General features: G+C 37.3%; 1 protein-coding gene across 1 annotated transcript in view; it reads right to left on the bottom strand.

The window, feature by feature from the left end:
• Positions 1–11,091, bottom strand: part of CDK13 (cyclin dependent kinase 13) — a 115,055-nt gene that overhangs the window by 64,536 nt on the left and 39,428 nt on the right. The window contains exons 3-5 of the mRNA XM_021711194.1: positions 10,897–11,067; positions 9,381–9,520; positions 7,436–7,606 (exon numbers count right to left, since the gene is read on the bottom strand). Coding sequence (XP_021566869.1) covers positions 7,436–7,606; positions 9,381–9,520; positions 10,897–11,067 — 482 coding nt within the window. The remainder of the gene's footprint in view (positions 1–7,435; positions 7,607–9,380; positions 9,521–10,896; positions 11,068–11,091) is intronic.

The raw sequence follows: 11,091 nt of genomic DNA, 5'->3' as shown, positions 1-11,091 counted from the left end.
TTCATTTTCATTTGTTTCCAGGTATCTTTTGATCTCTGTTTTGATTTCATCATTGACCCAGGAGTAGTTTAGCATCATGCTGTTTAGTGACCATGTCTTTGTGGGTTTTGGGGGTATCTTCTTGGTGTTAATGTTTATTTTTATTCCACTGTGGTCCGAGAAGGTGCATGGCAGAATTTCGGTCCTTTTAAATTTGCTTATGCTTGATTTATGGCCGATAATGTGGTCGATCTTGGAATACGTCCTGTGTGGTGATGAGTAGAATGTGTATTCTCTGGTCTTTGGATGGAGTGTTCTGTAGGTATCAATTAAGTCCATTTGGTCCAGAGTCACATTGAGGTTCTGGATCTCGTTGCTGATTTTTTGTCCCAGTGATCTCTCAAGGGTTGTGAGTGGGGTATTAAAGTCCCCAGTTATGATGGTGTTAGAGTCAATATCTTTCTTTGGTTTTCCTAGGAGTTGCTTTATAAAAGTTGGTGCACCTATGTTAGGTGCATATATGTTTAGGATAGATATTTCTTGTTGATGGAGTGAACCTTTTATCATTATGTAGTGGCCCTCTGTATCTTTTTTAATTTTTGATAGCTTAAGTGGTATTTTGTCTGAAATTAGGATCGCGACTCCTCCTTTCTTTTGTGTTCCATTTTGTGCCTGGAAATTTGTTTCCATTCTCTTACTTTGAGTCTGTGCATATCCTTTCTAGTGAGACGGGTCTCTTGAAGGCAGTATATTGTTGCCTGGTGATATTTTATCCATTTTGCCATTCTATGTCTTTTCAGTGGTGCATTTAGTCCATTCACATTCAGGCTAATTATTGAAATGTGACAGTTCGTCCCTATCATAGAGTTCTTATAGAGTTGTTCTTCCACTTGGTTTATTGTCTTTCTTTTGTTTTGGGGGTTGGTTCATATGTATTTTATTCTTTTTCCTGTACTCTTGTGAAGAACGTTCCTCTTTTTTTCCCCTTTTCTTCTGTGTTTAGTACTTTCTTAAGTGTTTCATGTAGAGGTGGTTTGGTGGCAGTGTAGATTCTTAGGGATTGGATATCTGGGAAAGATTTTAATTCTCCCTCGCTGATGAAGCTTAATCTGGCTGGGTAGGTTATTCTTGGTTGAAATTGTTTATCTTTTAAGACTTTGAAGATAGGGCTCCAAGCTCTACTAGCCTTCAGGGTTTCTGTAGATAAATCCGCTGCTATTCTAATTGGTTTTCCATGGTAGGTGATCTGGCCTTTTTCTCTTGCTGCCTTTAGGATTTTTTCTTTTATGCCTACTTTGTTTAGGCGAATTATTATGTGTCTAGGAGTTGGTTTTCTCATTTGTTGTCTTGCAGGGGTTCTCTGGATCTCTTGTGTTTTAGTTTTTGCATCATTGATTAGATAAGGGAAGTTTTCTTGAATGATCTCATGGAAGGTTTGTTCCAATGTGGTCTCTGTCTCTCTTTCTGCCTCAGGCAGACCAATTACTCTTAGGTTAGGCCTCTTGAGGTAATCACTCATCTCTTGAATGTTTTTTTCTGTCTTTTTGAGCTTGTTTTCTGTGTTTTTGAGAGTTTGGGTTATTTCTATATTTTGGTCCTCAAGCTCTGAGATTCTTTCTTCTGCTTGGGTAATTCTGCTTTCCATGCTTATCAGTTTATTGTTTATTTCATTCACAGTATTCTTTATTACTGTTATCTCAGATAACAGCCCCTTTCTAGTTTCTTCTTGAGTCTCCTCAATTCTTTTTAATCTCTCCATTAATGTCTTGTTGTCTAGGTTTGTATTTTGAGACTGGTCATTCTGGGGGCTCTTCGTTGTTTCCATTCCAAAGTCAGTTTTCTCAGTGTCTGCCAGAAGTCTGGGAGAGACCCATATTCTTCTTTTGGTTTTTCTTCATTTGTGTAGATTTTTCTCTCTCGTCCCTTAGTGTATAAAGTTCCTGAGTTCTAATCTCCAGCCTCTCCCCTCTGTTTCTGTTGCAGGCAGTTAGCTTGTTGTCTGGGAGATCTGTGACACTGATCTCTATTCAGTGTAGGGGAGGGGCTTTGTCTCCTGTTTAGTGACGTCAGCGTGGGAACCGAGGTGGAGGCTCTGATAGGTGGGCGGGGTGATGCGATGTAAATATGCCTTGAAAATGGCAGAGGTGGTGGTTTTACTTTCACTTTTAGGGATGCTCCTGTGGGTCTCTAGGCGGGACCAACTGCACAGCTGGGCGCTGGATCCAGGGTGCCACCAGCAGGGTAGGGTGGAGGAGAGGGTCAGGCGTTCCCTCCTCTGGATCTGGAAGCCTGCGATCAGCACCTTACGCCAGCTTGGGGGTTCTGTCCCCTTATACAGGCTTGTGGTCGCGCACACTGAGTGCCTCAGCCAGGATGGGCCCAGGGCTTCAGATCTCCAAAGCTCCAGAGGGCAGGTGGTGGCTCTGGGTCCCTCCCAGGGCACTTTAGCCAGAAATGGGACCGGTATCTCTGAGGGGCAGGCACTCAGAGCCTCCCTGCGTGACCGGCAGTTTGGCGCTGGGTGCTGGTCGTGACGATGAAGCCAGGGATAGAGCTGGGATCCGGGATTTGGGATTCCCCAGTTGGCCGGAATCACATATAGTGGAGCAGCCACGGTTTGGTCGCAATGTCTGGCCCTGCGTGGGACCAAAAGTCCCCAAGCCTCGTACCAGTGCAGCTGGAGGTGGGCAGGGAGATGCAGGAAGAAAAGTAATAGTCTTTTTGGGAACTCACGTTTGGAGAATCTCATGGATCCACCTATGGCGTCGCCATCTTCAGGTCGCCCCCCCCCGCTCTATTTTTTTTTTTTTTTAAGATCAATGATTTCTTCTTTAAGGTCAAATAATATTTCAGTTTCAACTTTCCGTAGTTAATTTTTTCCTCATTTGTCAAGCAAAGCCAAGTGTGTTTAAAGATCTCCTTTATGGTATTTTTCTTAAATAGATAAGAATCTGTATTATAATAATGCAGATGTTTATGTTTTTAGAATTTAATATTTTGTCGAAAGCAATGACTCATAACTGTAATTCCAGTACTCTGGAAGGCTGAGGCTGGAGAACTGCTTGAGCCCAGGAGTTTGAGACAACCTATGCAGCACAGCAAGACGTTGTCTTTCCAAAAAATTAAAAATTAGCTGGGTGCAGTGGCAAATGCCTGTAGTCCCAGCTCCTCAGGAGGCTAAGGTGGAAGGACTGCCTGAGTCCAGGAGGTCAAGGCTGCAGTGAGCTGTAATAATGCCACTGCATTCCAGCCTAGGCAACAGAGTAAGACTCCAACTCAAAAATACATTTTATTTATTTATTTTTTTATTTTTTTGAGTTGGAGTCTCACTTTATCGCTCAGACTGGAGTGCAGTGGCTGCTTCCGGCCACCGCAGCCTCGACCTGCTGGGTTTCGGCCATCCTTCCGCCTCAGCCTTCCAAGTCGGAATTACAGGCATGCGCTACCACACCCGGCTGATTTTTTGATTTATTGTAGAGGTGAGGTCTCGCTGCCCAGGCAGGTCTCGAACCCGCGGGCTCAGGCAATCCACTCACTTCAGCCTCCCAAATACATATTTTTTTAACTTTATTTTTGTATTCATAATTTTTGTATGTAAATTGTTTTAAGTATATAGTTTCACCTTTTTACTTTTACACATTCTCACATACTCATATTTAACTAGCCCACAATGTTAAGCCAGTGTTCCCAAACTGTCTTTCTATTCCAGTATGGCTATCAAAATTAGTATAATGTCAGACAGTATGGCAACCATAATTAATATGTCACACAGCTAGCATTGTCAGGATTAAAACCTATGACTCCAAACCTAGTTTCCTTTTCACCAAATCATGCTGTCTCATCATAGTTCCTATTATAATTAGACCCATTTAATAAAGAATTTATTTTAAATTTTATACCCTCTCACATCCTCTGATGCAATTAATTAACTAATTTCAGGTACCTTCATGTAACATCTCACATAATAAAATAATATTCCTTTTTTTTTTTTTTTGAGTTGGAACCTCACTCTGTCACCCAGGTTGGAGTGCAGTGACACACTCATGGCCACTGCAGCCTCAGCCTGCTGGCTCAGGTAATCCTCCTGCCTCAGTTTTCCAAATAGCTGGAACCAAAAGCCAACGCCACCACACCCAGCTAATTTTTTTGATTTACTGAAGAGATGAGATCTTGCCAAGTTGCCCGGGCTGGTCTTGAACCTCTGGGCTCAGGTAATCCTCTCACTTCTGCCTCCTAAAGTGCTGGGATTACAGGCGTGAGCCACCATGCCTCGCTACATTCTTATTTATCATGGTTCACACAATTATAAACAGGATTATAGTAGCAACATGATGACGAGTGCATATATCTTGAAAATCTATGATTTGTCAAACACAGTGCTAGGCTTTGTATAAGAATCAAAACAAAATCAAATACAAAGGCTCAGAAAATTTTAAATCTAGTAAGAAAAATAAATTATGACCATAAATATAATATAAAGAAGACTATGAATACTTTCCATATTCACAGGTAGTATTTTTTGTTTTTTGAGTTGGGGCTTCACTCACTCTCCCAAGCTGGAGTGCAGTAGTATGTACATAGTCAATGCATCCTCAACCTGCTGGGCTCAGGCAATACTTCTGCCTTAGCCTTCCAAGTAGCTGGAACTACAGGCATGTGCCACCATGCCCAGCTAATTTTTTTTAAATTTATTTATTGGAGAGACAAGGTCTCGCCAAGTTTCCCAGGCTGGTCTTGAACTCTTGGACTCAGGCAATCTGCTTCTCAAAGTGCTGGGATTGCAAGGTGTGAGCTACTGCTCCCAGCACAAATAGTCTTTTTTAAAGTACTGAAGCATAAAAAAAAACTGAGCTCTCTTATTCATTCAGCATTACTCAGCACCTCCTTTGGTCCAGCCACCAAGCTAGGTAGGAGGAGGCCTAACAGGGAATAAAACAGATATGGTTCCCATCTATATGAAGAAAAAAGTTAGTAATAAACCACTGTAACTGTTTTCACTTACTGGGAAAAGTTATTTCAAATTGTTTATCTATATGTGGTGGAAAATGGGAAGACTGGTCACGTAAGACTTCACTAATGAAAAAAGTCAACATTCGGGCAAAGACACTGGGGGAAAGAAGTCAGCCTGTCAAATAGTGTGCATGTTGGGGTGGAGAGGTTTAAGTCCAGGGAAGCAACATGTGTAATGAACTTTAAGGCAGAAAAGTGCATTGGCATATCTGAGGACCCCAAAGTAGGAGGTCCAGGGTATGCTAAAGGAAAAGTAAATATACTAATTTGACTAGAGTATGAGGTTAATGCAAAACAAATAACATTTGCACACCACCTTCAAGTTACAAGGTCTTAATTTAATTCTTACTACATGGTAAGAGAGATAATGTTTCCCTTTTATGCATGAAGGAATAACAGGCTCAGAAGGGCTAAAAACCTTGCTAATAAAGTCCCACTGCTAATATGCTAAGTCTCAAGTCACAGATATTCTGACTCATGTCAAACCAAGACCCTTTCTACTACATGGTAAGTAGTAATAAAAAATAAGCTTAAAAAGACAAATCAGGATAAACATCAAGCTAAGAAATACAAGTGTATTATGAACAAAATTAACAGAAGTGACATCAATTAAAAAGATTATTCTGATCTACACTGTAGCAGAATACTTTCAAACATTTCCTTTATGCAAAATAATTACCATATATTATATCAACATTTTTTTTTGAGACAGGGTTTCACTCTGTCGCCCAGAGTGTAGTGGTACAGTCATGGCTCACTGCAGTCTCCACAACTCCTGAGTTTAAGTAATCCTCCTGCCTCAGCCTCTCAAGTAGCTAGGACTACAGGCACCATACCCAGCTTTTTTTTTTTTTTTGGTAGAAACAGTGTCTCGCTATGTTACAAAAGCTGGTCTCTAACTTCTGGCCACTGCCCAGCCTCAATAATTTCTGTTCCCCAGAAGAATAAGATAGATAGATTAGATAGATAGATAGATAGATAGATAGATAGATAGATAGATAGATAGATAGATGGATGGATGAGAGAGAGTGTGAATGTGTGTGTGTCTATTTGGTGAGGATAGGAGGCTAAGTACCATGTTCAATCCGAACATAGGGACTTTCATCTGTTTGACAGAGATTGAGTTTGAAAACAAAATTTGCTATTTGAAAAGCACAGATTATAATAAACTTTGGTCCCAAAAATCTTACTCTAAAGATCTAAAACATACTGGCAGTAGAGCATTGTTTTCACCCATCATGTGCCCTATAATAACTACTTAAAAATTTTTTTATTTTTTGTGAAGGTCTCACTCTGACATCCAGACAGTGGCACACATTCAACAGCTCACCACAGACTCAACCTTCTGGGTTCAGCTGATCCATCTGCCTCAGCCTCCTGAGTAACTGGGACTACTGGTGTGCACCACCACACCTGGATGACTTTTTAAATTTTTTTTGTAGACACGAGGTCTCACTTTGTTGCCCATGCTGGTCTCAAACTCCTGGCCTCAAGCAATTCACCCAACTTGGCCTCCCAAAATGCTGGGATTACAGGCTAAGCCACCATACCTAGCCATAACTACTTTAAACAAGCAGGTTAATTTTTGGTCAGTTTTTCTGCTAAATTACAATTATTTATACTGGTGGTGCAAAACAAGGTATACACATGTTAAGAGATTTTATCTATGTATTACTTTTAGTTCACTGTATTCAGAAGTGTCTGGACACTGATGGTAACCACTTTGAGCACCTCTTATAATTGCAGAAGTCAAACATGACTTGTATTCATCTTTTGTTACTGGTATATATTAGTATTACAATTTTAATACAGTTTTTTACTTTTTAAAAATGTGCATACATATCTTTAGCACCCTCTATATATACCACTATAGTTAACTAAAGGTAATTTCAAGTAAGAATTTTGACTCTACCCTTTTATAAATAATATATGCATACCATAAAGTTTCTCTGTTATGTTACAGCATCTGCAACATAAAATACAGGGTAAATATACTGTAATACTACTACGAGCTGTTTTTACAATCACTAAAAAATAAAAACTAAAAATTATATGTTAAGGTTAAAAAATATTGTTTATAAATACTTTATGTGTAAAACTGGGAAATAAAAACATTAGCCAGGCATGGTGACGTGCATATGTACCCCCAGTTTCTCGGGAGACTAGGGCAGCAGGATTGCTGAGGCTACGGTGAACTGTGATTGTGCCACTGTACTACAGCCTGTGTGACAGAGTGAGAACCTGGCTCTAATAATAATAAGTATTATTATATTAAAATTACACAATAAAAAGTATAATTATTTCTTAAACTCCACTAAATGTAAAGAGGCGAGATTATATTAGGGCAATAGGACCTAATAATTACTCAAATGATAATATCTATAACAAAATTGGCACAATAACAACATCAGTACAAAAAATTGGTAATTTATATACTCACACATACCTTTGTCCTTCTTAAAATCCAAAGCATCTTCTTTATCAGTCACTATTTCCTTCATATTGATAATACTCTGGTGGTTAAGCTGCCGGAGAATTTTAATTTCTCGAATTGCTGTAATAGGAAAGCCTTCCTTTTCATTATCCAGACGTACTTTTTTTAAGGCTACCATTTCTCCTATCAGGAAATTAAATAAAATTAAATAAAATTAGGTTACCAGCTGATAAAAGCAGATGAAAAAATTAAGTCAAGAAATTCAGCTTCTCATTAAATAAATTATGGACTATTTATTCAAACCATGGAATACTATAAAACTGTTAAAAAGAATGAAGTAGATTCATATGTATTGTTGTTTTATGCTCTCCATTAGCATTATTGAACAAAGCAAGATGCTCAAGAATGGGTTTACTACATTGCCATTTAATTTTTTTTTTAATGAAGGAAGAAAGAGTAAATATACTCAATATGCTTAAAATGAAGGAGGGAAGGGTAAATATACTAAATATACCCAATATTCTAATGTATGCATACAATTTCTCTAAACAAAGGAGAAAAACTGTACCTTGTACCAGTGAAAAAATATGATCAGATATATTACTTACCCAAAGCCGCCCAATTTCCTAGTCATAAAACTGGGATTCAAAATCTGGTTAGCCATCTCAAAAATATGCCTTCTTACCACTACACTAAGTTACCAGTAACTAAGATATAAGCAGTTTTATATCAGACAAAATCTAGACAAAATAGTAAATAAAACATGCACACACAAACTCAAAGCCTGTAATAAGAAAAAACTCACTATAATAAAGGTTTGTTCATTCCACTTCTTTGGAGAAAAAAAAGAATTCCTCATAAAAATTTTCTAAAAGAAAGTTTACCCTTTTATCATTACAACTTATTTTGTTCATGTTTATGGAAGTCTTTCTATAATGTAATGTAATTCCTTGCTTAACTAAACAGTTCTAAAAATTATAACTCAATCTTTTTGATAATCCATCATTATAAATACCAATTATTAATCTATGCAGTAATTGCCTTCAGTAGTTTCTAACCGTAAGATTATCTCCCTATACTAAATGGCCTAAAATAGCTGTACTATTTCAACATACTGGTTTATTTCAACAAGGAATTATAAGCAAAAAAAAGATAAAATATTAACTCCATGCATTACTTAATAAAATACCTATCTTTTGACCCAACTACTTTCTCCTCTCCTGTGAGGCCTTTTGAAATCTTCTCTCCCAAGTTCCTGACTATGTTCTGAAAAATAAGCTGCTGAATCTAGCTTCCAAGGAAAATCTCTAAACATAAATTAAAAATTGGGGGATAAAACAAAAGTGTTGTGTAAGGCTTAAGACAAAAAAAAGTACTACTAAGACTAATTCAGGTCAAGATACTTTTCCCCCAATAAATAAGTGTAAGAATTATTCACCATAAAAGAAATAAAAACCCCTAAACCTCATCATACAGCACATCACAAATACTAAAGAAACATACACACAAATACATGTATACAGACCCACTTACATGCACTCATAGATTACATAAGTGCATATACAAAATAAAATTAAAAAACAAGATGAAGCAAAAACACAATAAATTTGATTTTAACTTTTAAAATAATTCCTCCTTTGGGAGGCTGAGGTGAGTGGATTGCCTGAGTCCGCGGGTTCGAGACCCACCTGGGCAGCGAGACCTCATCTCTACAATAAATCAAAAAATCAGCCGGGCGTGGTAGCGCATGCCTGTAATTCCAGCTACTTGGAAGGCTGAGGCGGAAGGATCGCCAGAGCCCAGCAGGTCGAGGTTGTGGTGGCCGGGCGACAGTTTGAGACTCCAACTCAAAAATAAATAAATAAAAAAAACAAATCCTGAAGGTATACATTAGAAAAGAAACTCAAACTAGGTACATTCCGTAGGCTCAAAGATCCCCAGAACTTGGCATTCTTACCAGTGTCTTTATCTCTGGCCTTGTAAACTTGTCCATAAGTACCTTCTCCAATAATTCCGATGATATCAAATTTATCCACGCAGCGTTTTCCCCAGTCAATGTCTTTTTCTTTGATTTCACCATATCGAGGCCCACATATTCTATCAAATATAGTTCTGAAGTTTTTATATACAATCAAGCAAACTGAATAAACTGTTTACTAATTCAATATCCATCCTTCACCCAATCTTATATTCTTGATTTTTCCCTATCCTTGCATATTTTTGATCTATCCAAAATAAGTAACACTGTGACTTGTAGTATTGTCAGCTATCATAAAAATCAAGGTATCATTTCTAGATACTGACATCTTCTGTAGACAAGGACATAAACTGAAAAAGAGAAATAGTAGAGCTTGTACAAAGGGTTTCCAGGAAAAAATATTTTCAATGAGTGGATGAAACCAATGCTAGTAGAAAGAGTCAAAGTTCTTTTTAAAAAAACCTTCAGAAATTTTTATTTTGCATTCATTAAATACATATATGTCAGCTTCAAAAAAAAAATTCGATAATGAACCTTAGCAAAAATCTAACTATAAAACTTACTGACAAATTTAGACTTATGTCTGGATGAAATCATCTTTAAAACATCAGAAAGGAAGATTTTTCTAAGAGAGTACAAAAGATATTAATATAACCAACTCTCAGGAATTCACATTTAAGCAGATAAATAAGTAGATATGACAAAAATTTTATATTCTTTCAAGATATATAATTCTGTATCTTAACATTCTAGTAGATCACAGAAATTAGAGAAAACAATACATCTACAATACTCAGATTATATATAGCACAGTACATAATCTCAAGAAGAGACAATTTTTTAAGTTTTCTAACCTTCTACTCCATACCAGAAAATGACCTCATACTCTTACACTAGGAGCTACCTGAACAGCAATTCTAAAATCAGATCTAACTTTAAGTCTTATATTTTTCCTTGGTTAAGCAGAAGTTTAAAAAAAAAAAAAGGGCATCAACCGATGAGGTTTCGAGTGAGAGTTCTCTCTAGGCACTTACTTGAGGCTAATTTAGGATACAGATTTCAAACCTTCTTCCATTCCATCTCTTGCAAAATGAAGAATACATTTAGTTATGGAGAAAACAGAACTAAAAGCAAAGGAAAATACAGCAGCCTGCCCATTACTAATTTTGTCTGGAATGCTGACTTCCACCTTGTCTAATTTCAGCATTCCTGTGTTATTATCATCTTAATAGAAATTATCTTTAACACATACAATGCTCCAAGAAATTAATACATTACAAATTGTGAGAGAAAATTAAATTTGGTTTTATTAGTCATTGTGAATAGGCATGCAAGCAATTATAAAAACTGTTTTCAAAACTCAAATAGATTTTATTCACATATTTACGTTGAAAGAATAAGTACACTTTTTGCTTTAAATCTTAGTGTTTTATGAATTTATGATAATCCAGAATCATCTGGTCAATTTAATAACAGGTAGAAAGCAAGCACATACTTAGGTCTCCTTTTACTATGTAACTGTGTTGCTGTTTTCTTTTCCTCTGGACTCTTTGAGAGATCATCTGCTCCTGGTAGCTCAGGGGGCAGAGGTAAATCAGCAAGTAGACATCGGAGTTTCTTTTCTACTTCTTTTTTAACTGCTTTTACTGAAATATTTCCTCGTAAGCTAAAAATAAGGAAGTTAGACAAA

This window comes from Carlito syrichta, unplaced genomic scaffold, assembly GCF_000164805.1.
Source record: "Carlito syrichta isolate Samal-C Ts95f unplaced genomic scaffold, Tarsius_syrichta-2.0.1 Scaffold301917, whole genome shotgun sequence".
NCBI lineage: Eukaryota > Metazoa > Chordata > Mammalia > Primates > Tarsiidae > Carlito > Carlito syrichta.
Note: the sequence above shows the minus strand (reverse complement) of the source record. Positions and strands in the feature narration are given on the sequence as shown.